Source organism: Microtus pennsylvanicus, chromosome 8 (genome assembly GCF_037038515.1).
Source record: "Microtus pennsylvanicus isolate mMicPen1 chromosome 8, mMicPen1.hap1, whole genome shotgun sequence".
Classification (NCBI taxonomy): Eukaryota; Metazoa; Chordata; class Mammalia; order Rodentia; family Cricetidae; genus Microtus; species Microtus pennsylvanicus.
In genome coordinates, this window is record NC_134586.1 from 31,013,220 (window position 1) to 31,032,599 (window position 19,380).

The following is a 19,380-nucleotide window of genomic DNA, read 5'->3' on the forward strand; positions in this document are numbered from 1 at the left end:
AAGTAATCACAACTCTCCAGAGGAAAAGGTTTAGATGCAGTAGTCACTCTGAAGACACAGCTATCCAGACAACCTGGCCCATGTCACTCTCCACACGCCCCCAGCTTCAGCTCAGACAATCACCTAGGCCAGAAGGTGTGATCAGTACCTGCTGGCAGTCCATTCTTAATATCACGGTTTTCAACATTCAGAATTTCTATCAAAGCAGGAGACTTTTAAGTAACCTTCTCTACGGTAGATCTAAGGAGGGTGGGGGCATAAACTATAACAATCTCATTCTTAAACCCCTAAGAGAAAAAACTGTTTGAAGGTTAAGAAAATGTCAGAGAAAAAAAAAATCAAGGCAAATGTTTCCACTGAAGAGCAAGGGCAGCTCCACCTGTGCACGCATGACAGCGAGCCATCAACCACCAGCAGCAGAAACACCGTCTCACACACCAGACCTTTGCCTGCAATTGTGAAGACCTCACCTGTCCTTCGCAATAGCAAACAGGTCCGCTTCATCATCATCCTCCTCAAAGAGGTTGGTCTTTTTCACAACCTTTGCTTCTTGGCCTTGGATGGTCCCTGAGTCCCATAGTTCTCCTTTGGACTTACTGTCAGATGCTAACTTGGTATGGGAATCAGTAATATTCCACTGGTCCTTAAAACATAAAACATGCATTAGAAATCTACAGGGCAGTACTAACAAAATGGCTAGGTGGGCAAAAGCACTTGCTACATAAGCATGAGGACCTGAGTTCAAATCCCCAGATCCCATGTTAAAAAGATCCACAATGGCCACACATGCCAGTATTCCCAGCATTGGGGGGCAGGGAGCAGAGATAGGAGGATCCCAGGCTAGGCAAACTACAAATAGACAACAGCAAGCCTCATCCCCTCCACTCAACACACATACATGTACAAACAAATACATACACACACACACACATTCACATGCAAGGTACCGGAGCATTGCTTAGTGGTAGAGATATGTTATCTAGTAGCTAATTTAGATATGGAACATGACAACTAAAATAAAATTTTGTCCATTAAAAAGTTACATTCAGACTAAGAATTAAGCATACTCGAAGAAAAGTCTTATCTTTGAACACCTCGGTTCTGGACTACACACACTTTCTCATTCATGCATCTTCCATGCGTGTTCCAATTTCTCTCTGCTATGGTTCCACCTTGTGTAAAGGCAAAAGAACTTGTCTATTTTAAATAACCAAAATTAATTATATAGGGAATAAACAAAGAGAAATGTAAAAAGTAACACTGTGTCAACTTTGGAAGGGGATATTTTAAGTAAAATTCTAAAGCAGAAAAGGAAGGGGATCACCAGGAGAGGGAAGGAGGCAAGAGAAGGTGACGAGGAGTGATGCTCAAATACACCATGCAACCTATGAAAACTATAATAAAAAAAGGTTGACAGTTGAGACCTGCTCCTCTTACAGCCACGTTCAGCAATTACAGAGCTTTAAAGAAAATTCCAGTGAGAAGGCCACACCTAGGTGATCCCAGGGGAGCCAAGCAGGGAGCCCTCGCACCCTGGTCACCATCATTCTGCTTTTCTTCTTGCTCACCGCCTTGGCTAGGATTGTTCTTTTCCTGACACCACTATGATGGGATGAATTCTACATGGCAAATGATTACAAACCGGAAGAGGAAAACAATGAGGACTGGGTAGGTGGATAGGTAAGAGTACTGCTGACAAAGTATGAGGACCTGAGTTCAAATCCCCAGCACCCACACAAACAATGTTGGGCATTGCCATGCATGGTCAGCTGGAGGAGATGGAGACATGAGGATGACCAGGTTGGCCAGCCATCAGCCTAGCTCTGGTTCAGTGATTGTCTCAAAGAATAAGAAGAGTGACAGAGCGGGACACCCAGTGATAGAGCGGGACACCCAGTGATAGAGCGGGACACCCAGTGATAGAGCGGGACACCCAGTGATAGAGCGGGACACCCAGTGATAGAGCAGGACACCCAGTGACAGAGCGGGACACCCAGTGATAGAGCGGGACACCCAGTGATAGAGCGGGACACCCAGTGACAGAGCGGGACACCCAGTGACAGAGCGGGACACCCAGTGATAGAGCGGGACACCCAGTGATAGAGCGGGACACCCAGTGACAGAGCGGGACACCCAGTGATAGAGCGGGACACCCAGTGACAGAGCGGGACACCCAGTGATAGAGCGGGACACCCAGTGACAGAGCGGGACACCCAGTGATAGAGCGGGACACCCAGTGATAGAGCGGGACACCCAGTGATAGAGCGGGACACCCAGTGACAGAGCGGGACACACAGTGATAGAGCGGGACACCCAGTGACAGAGCGGGACACCCAGTGACAGAGCGGGACACACAGTGATAGAGCGGGACACCCAGTGATAGAGCGGGACACCCAGTGATAGAGCGGGACACCCAGTGATAGAGCGGGACACCCAGTGATAGAGCGGGACACCCAGTGACAGAGCGGGACACCCAGTGATAGAGCGGGACACCCAGTGATAGAGCGGGACACCCAGTGATAGAGCGGGACGCCCAGTGACAGAGCGGGACGCCCAGTGATAGAGCGGGACACCCAACACAGAGCGGGACACCCAGTGATAGAGCGGGACGCCCAGTGACAGAGCGGGACACCCAGTGATAGAGCGGGACACCCAGTGATAGAGCGGGACACCCAGTGATAGAGCGGGACGCCCAGTGACAGAGCGGGACGCCCAGTGATAGAGCGGGACACCCAACACAGAGCGGGACACCCAGTGATAGAGCGGGACACCCAGTGACAGAGCAGGACACCCAGTGACAGAGCAGGACACCCAGTGATAGAGCAGGACACCCAGTGATAGAGCGGGACACCCAGTGATAGAGCAGGACACCCAGTGATAGAGCGGGACACCCAACACAGAGCGGGACACACAGTGACAGAGCGGGACACCCAGTGACAGAGCGGGACACCCAGTGATAGAGCGGGACACCCAGTGATAGAGCAGGACACCCAGTGATAGAGCGGGACACCCAACACAGAGCGGGACACACAGTGACAGAGCGGGACACCCAGTGACAGAGCGGGACACCCAGTGATAGAGCGGGACACCCAGTGATAGAGCGGGACACCCAGTGATAGAGCAGGACACCCAGTGACAGAGCAGGACACCCAGTGACAGAGCGGGACACCCAGTGACAGAGCGGGACACCCAGTGACAGAGCGGGACACCCAGTGACAGAGCGGGACACCCAACACAGAGCGGGACACCCAGTGATAGAGCGGGACACCCAGTGATAGAGCGGGACACCCAGTGACAGAGCAGGACACCCAGTGATAGAGCGGGACACCCAGTGACAGAGCAGGACACCCAGTGATAGAGCGGGACACCCAGTGATAGAGCGGGACACCCAGTGACAGAGCGGGACACACAGTGATAGAGCGGGACACCTGGCATCCGGGAAGGCTCATCTGTACACATGTGCTCATAAACTACTAATGTGTACTACACACACATGGGGACGGGGCAGAGAGTCTATAATAAACATGCACATTTGAGCAGAAAACAAGTTCTCTTCAGTGGCCTTCAATAAACACTACTGTAGTTACAAGTTTTCTGTAACCTGGTACCCTCTAGCATCCCTATAATGAAAGAGCAAACATTATTAAATAGCAAAATCTTCCTTTTTACCAGTTTAAATTTCTTTCTCTTGAGAAGGGTCCCAAGTAGCCCAGGTTGGCCTTAAATCGCTGTGTGGCTGGGATAATCTTGAACTTCAGCTCTTCCTACATGCGCCTCTCAAGTACCAGCAATACAGACAGTACCTGGGGACTGAACCCAGGTTTTCTAGTACATTAAGTGTGCTGGCTAGTTTTGGGTCAACTTGACACAAGCTAGACTTATTTTTGAAGACGGACCCTCAACTGAGAAAATATTCCCACCAGGCTGCCCTGTAGGGCATTTTCTTCATTCATAGTTGGCATGGGAAGGCAGAGCTCACTGGAAGTGGAGCCATCCCTTGGCTGCTGAACCAGGGTGCGATAAGAGAACAGGCTGAGTGAACCATGGGAGCAAGCTAGTACGCTCCACCCCTCCATGGCCTCTGCCTCAGTTCTGGCCTCCAGGTTCCTACTCTGAGCTCCTTCTCTGAATTCCCTCAGTGATGAACTCTAACATGGACCAGGAAGCTAAAAATTAACCCTTTCCTCCCCAAACTGATTTGATCATGGTGTTTCATCACATCAGCAGAAACCCTGAGTGCTTCACCTCTAGGCTACAACACCAGCTCTTTTAATAGCGTTTCATTTTTTAATTTTTAGTATTTTATTATGTCCCTGTGCTGAACATAGAATTAGGGTCTTGTTCGTGCTGGATAAGTACTGCACATCTAAGCAGACCTCGCTAAGCCCCCACTTGCCACTGCAGAACAGACTCTCCACTCCCATCACGCTTCTCCCCAGATTGTCGTTTTCTATCATACTTAGTAAAACACACCACAGGCTCCTTATCACCTCAATGAACCTTAGATGGGAATGCTTATTTTCTTGTTACAGAGTTTCAGCCATGAACCTTGTGGTGGAAGCCATATTAACTCCATTTTGAAAGTGTTAATGTTTAACACATTACATGAATGTTTTTCTTTAAAGGAGACCATCTTGTAAACACCATCTTTTGGTGACCAGCTCCAATGAGTATGGAACAGAAAGAGGACACATTTACGACAGCTCAAACAAAATCTCATGTGTGGGCAAACCTTAACCTACCTCCTCATCGCTGCTGAATAGCAAGGCAGATGCTTTCTTTTGGGGCTGCTCTGAAGGTTTTGGTTTCTCTTGGCTCTGAGGCTGTACGGATGAAACCTGCTTCTTAGCTGGTGCACTCCCAAAAAGGTTATCCTAAAAGGACAAACGGCAGGAAAGCATACAAAGGTGTCACCAGCTCATACACATGAAACCCAAAGAAGTCATTCTCCCACGAGGAGCAGAGTATAACAAGCCTGGGGGGAAACAATCACAAACACCACACATCTCGGTCTACAACCTCTGTCCACAGAGGGAAAGCAAGATTACCACAGAACTCTTTTAATTAATTTTTTTTAAATTATTATTGTGTGTGTGCATCTGTTGAGGGTGCTGTATGTGTAGAGGTTTGGTTTATGACATGAAACTCTTAACAGGATATACTATGGCAGTGGACAGTCCTGAGCCAAAGACCAACAAAGGAGGTCTGTAAGTAAAGTCTGTAAGGTAGAAAAGACAAATAAGCAGCTAGAGTCTGGGGAATGTTAGTGACAACAGCTTTCACCCACCACGCACTTAAATCCTGTACCAACCACTGTGCAAAGACGTGGCATTATTTGTTTCAGGGGCTACAAAGAGCCTAGTGACCTTTAACCCACAGAAGATGGAGGTGCTGCAGAAGATCTGGGTTTGCAATAATGGAGCTGAGTATGGAACCACAGCTGCTTGGACTGACCACTGCACAATACTACGTAAGGGCTTGAATGTGGATCTTTTTTCCTCTAACTTTTCATTACCACTCCACTCTCTATACCCAAAGTGAATAAGAAATGTAAACCTAAAACACAGCTGTCTCTTCTTTATTCCTGGCACTGCATCCAATATATTCTCATATATCATTGGATCCAAGAGATACATCCTCCCTAAAGTTATTTATCAAAAGAGTGTAAAAAGAAAAAAACTATTTGGCTTTCCCCAATAAATAAGTCAAGATTTTAATGTCTTCCTCGTTGTATTACTATAAAAACTTGACCAGACATTGGTAAGCCAGGTTTCCCATCATGCTTTTCTACTATATGCCACCCTGGCTATTCATAAAACCAAAACCCAAAAACCCAAATTTCTATTGTTCTAGGTTAATTATTTGGTGCTGCAATAACAACATTTACCTCTTCATCTTCATCACCAAAAAGAGAGACAGATGTGGGGAGCTGGCTGGACAGAAGTGATGTACTTTTTGACTTAGTTGAATTTTGAGAAGAAAACAAATCCTGTTGAATCAAAATCAAAGCTACTGGTTAGCAGGGTCTACCAGCACAGTAGACTAGAATGTGACGGCTTTGTGTGCCTGCACTTGTTTCTGCCCTTGGTGTGGGGGCACAAGGAGCAAGAGAGAGCCACAGGATGTTTCAGGCTGTCTTTGGAGTCTGTAGGGCAACCATATTTTCACCTGAAGGATGTAAGGCAGGAAGACATTCCCAGCAGTCCTATGATGCAAACAAAAGGTTTCTTTGTCTAAAGTGTCAAAGGAAAGCATACAAATTCTACCACAAAACGGGCTACCTTGCAAAGTGCTAGACCTGCAGCTGCACTATTGTTGAGATCGTTCCCCAGAAACTATATTGCATCTTAGATTCCTACTATAGAAGGTTTATGCTGGGAAGATTAACTCAGTGGTAGAGTGTGTGCCTAAAAGTGTCTACTATTCTACTTGAACTATGACTGGAAATGCTGCAAAAGGTCAGCGCAGTTCTGAACTGTCCTCAAACTGTAAGGACTGTCAGCTTAGACCACAAGGGCGCTCTGCAGACTGAGCTCCGTGAACTAGAAACACAAACTAGGACCACTGTCCCCTGGGCAGAGGAACGTCCACTCGAGAGCCAGATAATTAGACAAAACAAGAACATTTTCCACGACCTCTTCTGATGCTACCCCTCATCAACAAACCTAATGAGTTCACAGACCTAGAGAGAAGAATTCTTAGCACACTGGGTAGCAACTGGCTCCATGAGTCACACTGGTTTGTTTACACAGAATAGGCTACAGAGTCCCATGGCCCTTCTGCATTTTACACACGGACAAATGGGCTCAATGCTTTAAGAATATCAAAGTAATTCGACCAAAGAACAAAAAAATGATTTCTGCATTGTTATTTTGGATCTTCCTGGTTGGCAGGAGGAAAAACACACTTCTGTTACCTCAAACATGCCCCCCGCCAAAATGATAAGGTAAAGTTCTTGTGCATACTTAAGACAGATAAGCACAAAAAATCATTCCTTCCAGTTCAATATTTTATGTCCTAGACTGCCTTACGTTACTTCTCTTTGCCTAGAATTCTATGCAATATTCAATAAAAACCATTCACTCTATGATGGTGCCCATGGGGCAGAGCCTTGAACAGTCGTCTTAAAACAAGCCTCCAGACTAATAAACACTATGTAGCATCAAGAAGTCAAGTTTGGAGGCTGGAAATAGAGCTCAGTGATAGAGTGCTTGCCTAGCATGCACAGGGCCACGGGTATCTCTCTCACACATGAGCACACACAAAAATGTTCAATGAAGTTTGTATCCTGCCCCAGGACTGCTGTAGCAATGCAGAAGAATAGCATTGACTTCTGTGACAGATAATCTTGGTTGTCATTTGACACACTAAGGAAGACAGATCCTCAGACGAATAACTGCCTTCATCAGACTGGACTGTGGACATACATGCTAATTGATCTAGGAGGGCCCAGCCCACTACATAAGAAAGCTGGCTGAGTCAAGCAGGCGAGGGTAAGACAATAAACAACACTCCTCCTTGGTCTCTGTTCCGGTTTCCTGCTCAAGTTCCTGCTTTGGCTTTCCTCAAGGGTGGACAACCTGTAATAAGAAGTAAACCCTTTCCTCCCCAAGTTGCTTTTGATCAGTGTTTTATCACAGCCAAGAAAAGCTATCTAGGACAACTTCCAAGACTAGAATAAAAAAGGCAGCACAGCCTCTATCTGACACTCTCAGGAGCTGAATCACCAGAAATAGGCCTGGCTTCCTGCACCTGCCATGCACCACATAGGGATGGAAGCCCAAGCTGCTTGAGTCTTCCTACCCACAACCCGTCATGTGTCACCAGCAATGAGAAGCAAACGCTTCTGAATATGTATCACAGTGGGAACAAACGCACTAGCCGGTCACACTGCCACTAAGGGAAGCAGCAGGCTGTTCCTTCTCTCACATAAGCATCTTATCACAATTGTGAGCCAACAGACAGTCTTACATTTAAGCATGTTAAAGGAAATGCAATGATTCAAACCCAAAAGTTAAAAAGGTACCTGCATATACACTGTTTTCTGAAGATCACATACTATATACTATAAGAAAATATAGGGGGCTGGAGAGATGGCTCAGAGGTTGAGCATTGGCTACTCTTTTTGAGGTCCTAAGTTCAATTCCCAGCACCCACATAGTGGCTCACAACCATCTATAATGAGAGCTGGTGCCCTCTTCTGGCAGCAGGACAACATGCAGACCGAACACTGTATACATAACAAATAAATAAATTTTTTTAAAAAAGAAAATATAGGGCCTTGTATATGCCAGACATTTTACAGCACTGAATTATATATATGCCTAGCCCAAGAGATTATTTTTAAAATAAGAATTAAACTATTTAATAAAAAGTCTGAGACCTCTGCTGACAGACTAATCAGAAAGTTATTAATGTTTTATCTACAGCTGAACCTTCAGAACTAAGAAAAGAATTCCATACCTCAGAGTCCTCTTCATCTGAAAACAAACCCTTCTGAGTCTTTGTTTCTGACACAAGCTTCAGATTTTTGCTGGAAGGTAAGGTGATCTAGTCGGATCCCCACCAAAAAGGAAGGAAAAAAACAGACTATCAGCAAGTAAGAGACATGGAAACAAACTCATTCATTAGTTCAGAAAATGTCCCCAGCCTCTACAATGAGAAGGAACCAAACCAAGGGAATGAACATGCCTTGACCTTCATCTGTATAATATTCACACAAAGATTTTAAATGAAAGTACCATGACAAAGAATTTTAAAACTGGTCTAAATTAGCAACAGAGATGATACAGAATCACTAGAAAGTAAGTTTCTCAGATTTGAGGAAACCCCAGAACAGCGAGATGGTACATACAAGACAAAGTCCAGGGCACATCTCGTGTACATGGGAGCGTGCACTCTGTCACACAGGGCACAAAAGCAACAGACAAAAGGGCAACTGGTGAAGGGACCAAGATGATTTTGGATGCTCGCATTTTGGTAGTTGTGAGAGCAAAACAAGGATGTGACAAAATGAGGCAAACAGCTCTCTTTGTTGTCATCTGACTACATCTGGAATTAACTAAACCCAAGCAGCAGGGCACACCTGGGAGCAACTTTTTTCCTAATGAAATCATATAAAATTGGAAGACCTACTTTTAATCTGGATCTTTTGAAGTGGGACAATACACCACTAATCCAGAACTTTTGAGGTAGGAGGATCCACCTTTAATCTGGGCCACGCCTTCTATTGGCAGCCTATAAAAGGACATGGAAGATGGAAGCTTTCTCTCTCTCTGCTTGTTCTTGCTCTCACTGGCAAGTCCATTCCTCACTGGCATTAGAGCCTACTTCTCTGAGATTCAGGCATATCCTGAAGACCAGCTGAGGCATCTAACCTTGAAGACTCGACAACTACTAGATTCTTAGAATTTCCATTGGTAGTCAGCCATTGTTGGGCTACCTGAACCACAGCCCACATGCCATTCTAATAATCCCCTTTGTTCCCCCCCCCAATAATCCCCTTTGTAAATATAAATGTGTGTGTGCATGTATATATACACACACAAGTATGTACACACACAATACACATACTCATTCTGTAACTTCTGTTCCTTTAAAAACCCTGATTAATACAGCATGTTTTACAAATGACAAAAAAGCCAGGTCTAAGGATGATACATGCTTGTAAACTCAGCACTGGAGAGACAGAGGCAGAACAGCAAGAGTGAGGTAAGTCATGGTACAAGCAGAGAACTGACTACAGAAAGGTGTTCTCTAAGCTCCACATGCACACTACGGTACTCGTGTGCCTGCATAAATACAACATACATACATAACACAGACACACACCCACAGACATAACACTTATATGCATGCACATACACATACACACACACACACACACACACACACAAAAGAAAAAAGGAAGGAAGGAGGGAGGGTGAGGGGAGGGAGAGAGAGAGAAACAAACAAACAAAGCTGTATAGGACATGTATGGAACAAGAGACAAAAAAACAGAATACAGATTATGTATGAAATAATTTTAAATCAGTATCATATTGGGTATGATTTTATAAAAGAAATCTGAGGGCAAAGTGGAGCCTCATGAATGCAGACTAACATTAGATTTTTCTATAGTGTTACTGCCAACTCCTGGCCAATGACAATGGCATCTGGTCATAAAACAGTTTCTCAAGAGCTGCCTACTAAAACATGTAGGGTGGTAAAACATCATAATGACTACAAATCACAAACAGTTCTGAAAACAGTTAGCTTACACAAGTTTCAGTCACTTATTTGGCAAATGCTCACTAGATATGAATCTGGTTGGTGGTTATTTGGAGTTTCATTGTATCTTTCCATTTTATGTCCAAAATTCTTAAAATAAATGTGGCTATTGTTGATTGTCAATTGGTACATTTGGAAGAAGGAACTCAATTGAAGAACTGCTCCCATCAAATCGGCCTGCAGGCATGTCTGTCAGGTATCTCCGTGAGAGCTAACTGATGTAGAAGGGCCCAGCCTACTGTGGTCAGTGTACTGACGGCAGCGCCACCTCAGGGCAGGTGGACCTGGGCTGTGTAAGAAAGGGAGCTGAGTAGGTCAGTGAAAACAAGGAAGACAGCAGCACTCTTCCACAGCCCTCTCTGGAGTGTTCCCCTCAAGGATGGACTATGTCCTGTAAGCCAAATAAGCCTTTTCTTCCCTAAGTTGCTTTAGTCGGTGTTTATCACAGCAACAGAAAGCAAACTAGAGCAATAAACATGAATGAGAACTCTACATCCCTCTGAGATCCAGATAAACCACTATTGTAATATGCCAGGCCAGTATCCCACGATCTGCTTCTACTCACTGTTTTATCTGCCCGTGTTGTGTTTTCATCTGTGTGACTCATGGAAGTCTCTGGCAAAGCCGCTGCTTTTTCTTTGAATAGATCTCCTTCCTCATCATCAAAGATAAGGGCAGTGGATTTGGTTTTGTCTTTTAAAAAAAAAAGGAGCCACAGCATAAATTACATCAACATCAAAATCCTACTGCAAAATTCAGACAAAAAAACTCTCCCAAAGTAAATATGAAAGGTATGAAAGGCATCTTGTTTCTTGATCATTTACAGAGAAATACAAAGTAAACGGAGCCATGCTCTTTCTCCTATTCCCTGCAATTCCAAGAACTGACCAGGGAGGGCTAGGTGCCAGTTTATGCTCTGCCACTGAGCTACTCTCCCTAGGTCCATCTCCCTGGTACTCGAAGCATGACAGACACTGACCATCTGAACAACACCCTTATCCAAACAGAAACATCCCATGCTGAGTGCATCTAAGATGGGACTAAAGAGTAGAGATCACTCTAAAGGGCCAAAAAGTGAATAGTTCTAGGAAGAAAACGGGAACACTGACTCCTATTTTTATTAAAAACTAAACTATACAGCAATAGATGAAAGCAAATGCTGGAATTCCCCTCCTCCACACCTGCCCAGTCACACAAGAGACAGAAGAGTTTGGTATATGTGCTTCTAAATCTCCCACTACTTCATGCATTAATGTCAGCTATTCATAAGACAAAATTTTAAATAATCTGAGCAAAATGTCCTACCATTTGTGATTTCCATTTAATGTACAGAAGAAATATTCCCAAGTGAAAAAGTAAATACCTCATTGTTTTTCTTTATGTGATCCATTTATTTATCTATTTATTTGTGTGTGTGTATGCTCATATATGGGAGATATTTACTAATTTATGTGTTTACATATGCTCATGTATGAGATATATTCATTTATGTGTTTGCATGTGTGTATGCTCATATATGGGGAAATATTTGCATGTGTATGCTCAAGGATAAAGGATATTTACTTATTCATTTATGTATCTGCATGTATGTATGCTCATTTATGGGACTATTTATGTGCTTGTGTGTGGCTATGCTCACATATGGGGAGATTTATTTATGTGTTTATGTGTGGGTATGCTCATGTATTGGGTGGGTGTGTGTATCTGTGCATGTCAGGTGTCCTAACACTACCTATTCCTTCGAGGCAGGGTCTTTTCCTGATCTTGGGGCTTGTGTTTTCTCTACCCGGCTGGAAGCCTACAAACCACAGTGATCCTATCTCAGTCCCTTCAAGCTGGAGTTACAGGCATGCACTTGATTCCAGGCTTGTTACATGGGTGCTGGGATCAGAACTCTGGGCCCCAGGACTTTGTAGTAAGTACTCATAACCTCTGGGCCAGCTCTTCAGCCCCTCATTCTTTTCAGCAATTCTGCAAAGATCCACTAAACAGAAAGACCACAGCTTTCCCGACTAGGGAAACCCTGAGTGGTTCCCTACTTCTTGTTCCCTACTTCTTGTTCCCTGAGCACAGCCATGTATCAGTAAGACATGGGTTCAGAGGTTTGTAGATATGTCTGCTAAGATGTCGAGAGCCCTTCCAGGCTGAAGGAGACACTTCTACATTCGCTTATCACTATTTACTTGTCCACTAAGCTCACTGCATATTTCTCCAGTTTTCTGTTGGCATCATGTTCTACCGCATTCTGGTTTCATCTTTTCCTGACACCATCTTCTCCCTTGTCCAACCACTGAGCGTGTGCACCTCAGGATCTACCCTTCTCATCTAGAACACCACCTGATGAATGTTAAGTATTGTCCCTCAAATGTGAACTCAGAGCTGGGGCTGTAACTGAGAGTGCCCCACCCCAGAACCACTCAGCCTTAGGGAGGAGACACATTTGCAGACTGAAAACCAAAGTGCTTATAGGAAAGACAGACCGGGAAGAGCACTGAGCAAATAATAGACCAGAAACGCTATGGGGGACAAGGGCAGGGATAAACTGAGCTATCTGGCAGAGAAGAGAAGGTGGGAATTAAGCAACCAGCACTGCAATGTTCTGCTTGTGTAATTACCCAGAGCTGCTAGGAGGAAGAATAACTAAACTTCTGTCTATAATTTGAAAGGCAGAAGCAGAAACTTTGAGAATAGAATACAGGAGAAGAAATTAGGCTCCATACAAAGAAGTTAACTTCAAAAATTAGTTTCCGATGCAGAAAGGATTGGCCTGTTAGGAATCCCCAAGGTTATGGCATGATTTAAGCAGTGCTCAGCTAGACATTCCGGAACTGCAAGAGACACTGAATGTGAAGAGCCCTGTCCCTTTAAGTTCAGCGTTCCTTTTTGTTTTGGTTTTGTTTTTTTTTTTTCCAAAAGGGTTTCTCTTTGTAGCCCTGACTGTCCTGGCCTTGAACTCAGAGTTCTGCTTGCCTCTGCCTCATGGTGGAGTACTGGGATTAAAGGTTTGCGCCACCACTGCCCTGCAAGTTCAATATTCTTCTCTAAGTTCCCAGAATTAGTCTGAAAGTGATACCAGTCTTGGAAGGTTTGCTACGAGATGGCACAAAGAAGTTGTTATCATCATCATCATCGTTATCATCATCATCAAACAGGCCAGCAGTTGGCAGACGTGGGCTCTTCCCTGGAATGGGCTGCTCATGTTTCTGGAACTCCTTCAGTGATGGGGCAGAGGTGGACCCAGATCCATCAGTATACCCTGTGGATGGAAGACAATCAGAACTATGAGCCGGTGTGAGCCTCCTAACTACAGAACCACTCATGAGTTAGGTTCATTCACAAAACGCCATTTAGAAAATGAAGTAACTTTTGTGTTAGTGTTGGAGAACTAAACCACAATGCAAGATTGTCTGGCCACTCCCCCCACCCCAATCTCACTCCTTCTTCCTTCTTTCCTCTTTTCCTCTCTCCTTTCCTTCACACCTGCAGCCCTCTGCAGACCTGGAGAGGAAACTAAGGCCAGGCACATACAAAACAAGTGCTCTACCGCTCCACCACATCCCCAGCCCCGATACCTCTGAATTCAGATAGGATGTGAGCTCTTACCATCATTAATAAGCTCTAGTTATAAACACCACAATGCCTTCTAGGACTCCTGGGTACCTCCTAATTCCTATCCAGTCCTTATAAAAAGGTGACAAGATGGAATTTATACAGTTCTTAAAAAGAGCACTGGGAAGATGGCTCAGCAGCTAAGTGCTTATTCTGGAAACATGAGGTCCTCAGTTTATATGCCCAGAACTCAAAAAACAAGCAAGGTGTGGCTGGTACCTGTGCCTGTAATCCCAGTGTGGCAGGGGGTTGGGAAGTTCTCAGGGATTTACTGGCCACCAGCCTAGACCATGTTCAGTGTGAGACCCTACTCAAGGGAATAACAGAAAGCCGAAAGCAGGACATCTGTCATCTTCCCTCGACACACACAGGCAGCCACTTCTCACATCACAGGTGTACACAATACACACACAAGAAATAAACCCTGTTACCTAAAAATACAGAAACAGCCCCTGCTGGGATTTTCTTTCCAGGTTTGGGGGATGAAGATTCTATAATAAGGAAGAAAGGTCAATCATTTAACCAGAGTTGTTGAGCATGGTAGGACATACCTATAAACACAAGACTTGAGCAGCTGAGGCAGGAGGACAGTCTTGTATCAGGACTACACGGTAAGCAGCAGACCAACCAGGACTACATAGCAAAACTGTCTCAGAAATAGAAAGAGCCCACCCCTTCTCTTGAATATATGCAACATGGCACAAACCTAAACAGGTTTTTTTAAAAAGGATAATTGTTCCTAAACAAGCCATTTAAAAAATTATTGAGTTCTTTTTCATTTTTATTGACACCAGCAGCTTTTTACTTAGGATTAACATAGTCTAAACTGTGCCACCAAAGGAAGATGCATGAAGGTCAAACGGCAAAGTCTTTTAAAATGGGTCTAACACTACCCCTTCCAGCTCAGTGAGGTGAACCAGTGAAAGGCAACAGCAAAAGCCAAGTGAGATGGTAGTGAGGAAAATAAAAGTAGCAAGTTAAACAAGAAAAATAAGTAAACCCACATAACAATAAGACAAGGATGGCCCCAACAAAGAATAATCACATAGGGGCTGCCATTTAAAATAACCAATTCCAAATGCCTAAGGGACTCCTTCAAATCTAACGGAATAAAAACTGCAGTTCTTAAAAAAAATACTTTGGGCTTTTAAAAAATTCCTATAGATGATTCTGATGGATGCTACCTTAAGGAAATATTGATGACCAACTGATGCACTCAACACAAGCAATTTTCCCTTGAATTAAATGCAATTATAGTAAACCTAGCCTCATCAAAGCCAGAAAACACTATTTTACTTTCTTATCGATCTCTAAAAGGCCAATGTGTGATGTGGGTCTGAAGACGGTACTATTGTAAGACAAAAATTGGCCAAGGTAAACTGTCTTCAACTGTTTCAAGGCAAACACAACTTTCAGCTTAACAAAAATAAAATTTTGGGCACTCAGTCTCCCAGCAGAAAGAGCTTTAGAACATGCTTGCTGGCACTTTTTTACAATTTGATAGAAGCTAGAGTTGTCCAGAAATAACAATTCTACAGGGAAACTGCCTCCATTGGAGTGGTCTATAGGGAAATCTATGGAGCACTTTCTTGATTAATGATGAATGTGGAGGGCCCAGCCCACTGTGGGCAGTGCCAGCCATAGCTAGATGGTCCAGAGAGAGAATGAAAAACATCCATATGAGCCTGGAAAGCCAGCTAGGAAGCAGCACTCCTCCATGGCCTCCGCTTCAGTTCTACCGTCCATGAGTTCCTGCCCTGACTTCCCTTCAGGATGGACTTTAAGCTGGAAGATGAACTAAACCCTTCCTCCCCAAGCTGCTTTTGGTCACAGCATTTATCACAGCAATAGAAAGCAAGCTAGGACAGCATGCAAGAAAAAAGCAGTCACTCCCAAACCTACCGTCACTAACAGGGGCTTGTGCTTGCCGATCCCGGGAGGCTTCCCTGAAGAGGTCACTCTGCTTGTGGTAAGGCATGGGATAATTTAAAATACAGAGATAAACAAGGCTGAACTTAGATTTCTGAAAAGAATTATATACTTTGAAACTATCTGTTACTGTCCTGCCAAAGAAACTGCCACAAAGTTCAGACGAGAGCAAAATGAACTTAATTTGGGCCTGTCAGGAATCAAATAAAAAGATGGAAGAGGATAACAAATCAGTAACTCAAGTAATTATCACTATTGGTACTCTCACAGCCTCTCCTCATATCAAAATCCTCAAGACATCAGGATATGTAATATTTCTCACTCTGTGGTTCTCACTTCAGTGTCCCCCCAAAATAAAAGGAGTAACTAATAGGAAGCTACTTTTCTCAAATAAAAAGATGGATTTCTATGGTGCCAGGCAGTGGTGGCACACGCCTTTAATCCCAGCACTCGGGAGGCAGAGGCAGACGGATCTCTGTGAGTTCGAGGCCAGCCTGGTCTACAGAGTGAGTTCCAGGACAGGAACCAAAAGCTATGGAGAAACCCTGTCTCGAAAATCAAAAAAAAAAACCAACCAAACAAACATGGATTTCTTTGGTACACATGCAAGGACACAGATCAAAGAGTTTTGTACATTCGCCCACCTCACCTCATCTTCATCATCAAAAAGTCCCTGTCCTTCCCTGAAGAGACCACCTCTAGAGCCAAACGGTGAGAAGTCTTCATCAGTCAACTTGGGGGGTGGAAACAAGATGTCCTCTTCATCTGTCAGAAAGCAATGTTGCACAGGGAGTGTTAAAAAGGGTGTGCGAGGTGGTGTTCAAGGACAGCCTGGGTGAGCTCGGTGGGAATGAAGCCAGCTTGGGCTACATAGGAATTCCAAACTAGCTTGGGTTATCTAGCAAGACTATGCTTCAAAAATACAAGGATGAGGGGATAAAAAGGGGTTTGCAATCCAAATTCTTGGGTATGTACACTACGGAGACCATACTTCACAGGGGGTATTTGACATTCTCAAATGAGCACTATCTGGAGACAACAGCGATTCTTTAGGCTTAGAATGACTTACTATGAAGCAAGGGTATAGCTCAATAGCTACATTCAAAGATTTAGAGAAAAGAAAAATAATCCTATAGATGGAGACAATGGCAAGGGAACACAATAAATGTCACTACTTAATATGGAAGGACCATATACAATCTTTACTGAAAATTTTAGCAACCCATAATTACTACACATCTAACAAAAATCTAGAAAGACAGGCAACAGCTACTTTAGCAATTCCAATACTCACAAGCATTACTCCACACCCGCCTTTCTTCCACACTAACACCCTAGAGCATGTTTTCAGATGGTTTAAGAAGGTGGATGGAGACACAACCTATTTGTCAGTGCTTGACCCTGAGAATTTTGTATTACATGAAGGCTCCTAAGTGAAGGGCTTACCATCTGTAGGTGTTCTCCTTTCCTTCTTCTCCTTCATTGTCTTCTGAGCTTTTCCATCTGCTAAGCACAAGATCTATGAGACTTTCACAGCTTTGACAATACACAGCATTCTTATTAAACAGGTACTAATTCTCTGCTCGAATCTGCATCCTCATGACACAGGCCAAGAGCAGGACCCTCAAGTTCATATCTCAGCTCCATCAGAGCTCTTACTCAAGGTAGTATCCCTCTAAGGCAGAAGACTGCCAGGTCATGTACATACCAGGACTACGCTAAAGAAAAAAATTACTCTACCTTTTTATTCTGTTAAATAACTAGAATGTACTGGAAAGTGCATTTTTATTAGACAAAATTATGAGTTACTGTTAAGCCATGGATTCACAATCTGCTGTCTACAGTCCTCTAGGGTTCCCAAATTTATTTCATGCATGTAAGACTTTACATAGACATACACATGTACTGGGGATGGGAATAGGATACCAAGAACATCTAATTATTAAGCAGAATTTAAGAGCTATTAACATAACTTAAAGCAATGAGTTTCAACCTGTGGATCACGACCCCTTTAGGGGTCAAATGACCCTTTCACAGGGGTCGCCTAAGACCATAGAAACACAGATATTTACCAGTAGCAAAATTACAGTTATGAAGTAGCAACAAAAATAATTTTATAGTTGTGTGTCGCAACTTGAGGAACTGTATTAAAGGGCTGCAGATTAGGAAGGTTGAGAACCACTGACTTAAAGGGTCAAAGTGCTTACCACCAAGCCTGACAACCAGACCCACAAGGCAAAAGGAGGGAGGAGAAAACCAACTCTGCATAAAACATGAAGGCATGCACTCAGCCTCCACCCCAGCTAAATGAATAAAATATAAGACAACAACAAAAAGGAGTCCAAGAAAACAACGGCAAAAGACCAAGGACTAAAATGCAAGCCTAACATTAGTGAACCCCGTATTTGGGTATGGTGGCTTCTATTTATGATCCCAGCACTCAAAGAAGGTGGCAGGAAGATCAGCAGTTTAAGACCACCCTTGCCTGCATTGCATATTTGAGGCCATCATGAAATATATGAGACCCTGTCTCCAAAAAAAGAAAAAGAAAGACAAATACAGAGAGAGACAGACAGAGAACACATGTGCAAGCACACACAAGCAGACTACGAAGGCCTCCAATCAAGTCCCCATTAACCTGCCCTCAGAACTCACCTATCTGTTCCTCTTTCAGCTGATGTGAGATATCGCCTTTGATCCGAGCTGCCAGCTCATCAGCAAAAGATGTAGGTCTTTTCTTCAGGTAAGAAGAAAAAAAATCACTATTTTCTAACAAATTAGTACAGTTTACTTATAGACACCTAACAAAATTTTATCAACAGTCATAAAATAATCCAACTACAAACAAAACAAGACTTTTTTCTTTTTTAAGGTTTATGTTAGTTCTACTTATGTGTGTGAATACACGTGCAAAAACAGGACTTTATCAATGAATTTAAACACATGGAGCCTACAGAGCTCAGGTACGCAGCAGAATCTACAAAACAGCCCTTTAAAAGGAGAGACTCCTTTCTTTACTTTTTAAAATACTTGAAAAATCTTGGCAAGAAAACCAACACGAATGAATGGAGGAGATGGAAGAGTATCTGATCCTGAAATTCTGAAGATAAATATACCCCAAAGAGCTGACTTACAAAACTCCTTAGCATTAGGAGAAAGCAGCACTCATAAGGCAACTGGAGACACAGGGATATTTTCTGCTATTTATAAAACTATAAATGAAGAAACAAGAGAGACGCTGTTCACTGCTCTTGCAAAGGACCTAAAGTTGGTTCTCAGGACCTATGTCAGTGTAACTCCAGTTCCAAGAAATCAAAAACCTCTTCTGGTCTCCCCAGGAACCCACACACATGTGCAAATACAGTTACATGGGTACACCAAAAACACATTTAAAAAATAAGACAAATCTTTTAAAGGAAAAAATCCAATTACAGATTTGGGAGCTGCAAAGATAGCTCAGTCAGTACAATGCTTTCTGCACAAGCACGAGAATCAGAGCTCAGATCCTCAGCACTCACATCAAAAGCTGGAAGCGGCAATGTGTACCTGTAATCCCAGAGCTGGAGAAACAAA

At 43.7% G+C, this 19,380-nt stretch overlaps 1 protein-coding gene across 10 annotated transcripts in view; it reads right to left on the minus strand.

The window, feature by feature from the left end:
• Washc2c (WASH complex subunit 2C) overlaps nucleotides 1–19,380 on the minus strand; it is a 55,130-nt gene that overhangs the window by 19,493 nt on the left and 16,257 nt on the right. For 6 of the 10 annotated variants that reach the window (XM_075983065.1, XM_075983062.1, XM_075983069.1 and 3 more), the window contains 11 exons: nucleotides 18,463–18,544; nucleotides 17,254–17,310; nucleotides 16,457–16,572; nucleotides 15,781–15,838; nucleotides 14,310–14,369; nucleotides 13,343–13,525; nucleotides 10,835–10,962; nucleotides 8,464–8,550; nucleotides 5,888–5,989; nucleotides 4,743–4,874; nucleotides 471–643 (listed from right to left, as the gene is read on the minus strand). In XM_075983065.1, the coding sequence (XP_075839180.1) occupies nucleotides 471–643; nucleotides 4,743–4,874; nucleotides 5,888–5,989; nucleotides 8,464–8,550; nucleotides 10,835–10,962; nucleotides 13,343–13,525; nucleotides 14,310–14,369; nucleotides 15,781–15,838; nucleotides 16,457–16,572; nucleotides 17,254–17,310; nucleotides 18,463–18,544 (1,178 nt within the window). Of the gene's footprint in view, nucleotides 1–470; nucleotides 644–4,742; nucleotides 4,875–5,887; nucleotides 5,990–8,463; nucleotides 8,551–10,834; nucleotides 10,963–13,342; nucleotides 13,526–14,309; nucleotides 14,370–15,780; nucleotides 15,839–16,456; nucleotides 16,573–17,253; nucleotides 17,314–18,462; nucleotides 18,545–19,380 lie in introns of all 10 variants that reach the window. The other 4 variants (XM_075983067.1, XM_075983064.1, XM_075983060.1 and 1 more) reach the window with 1 other exon arrangement.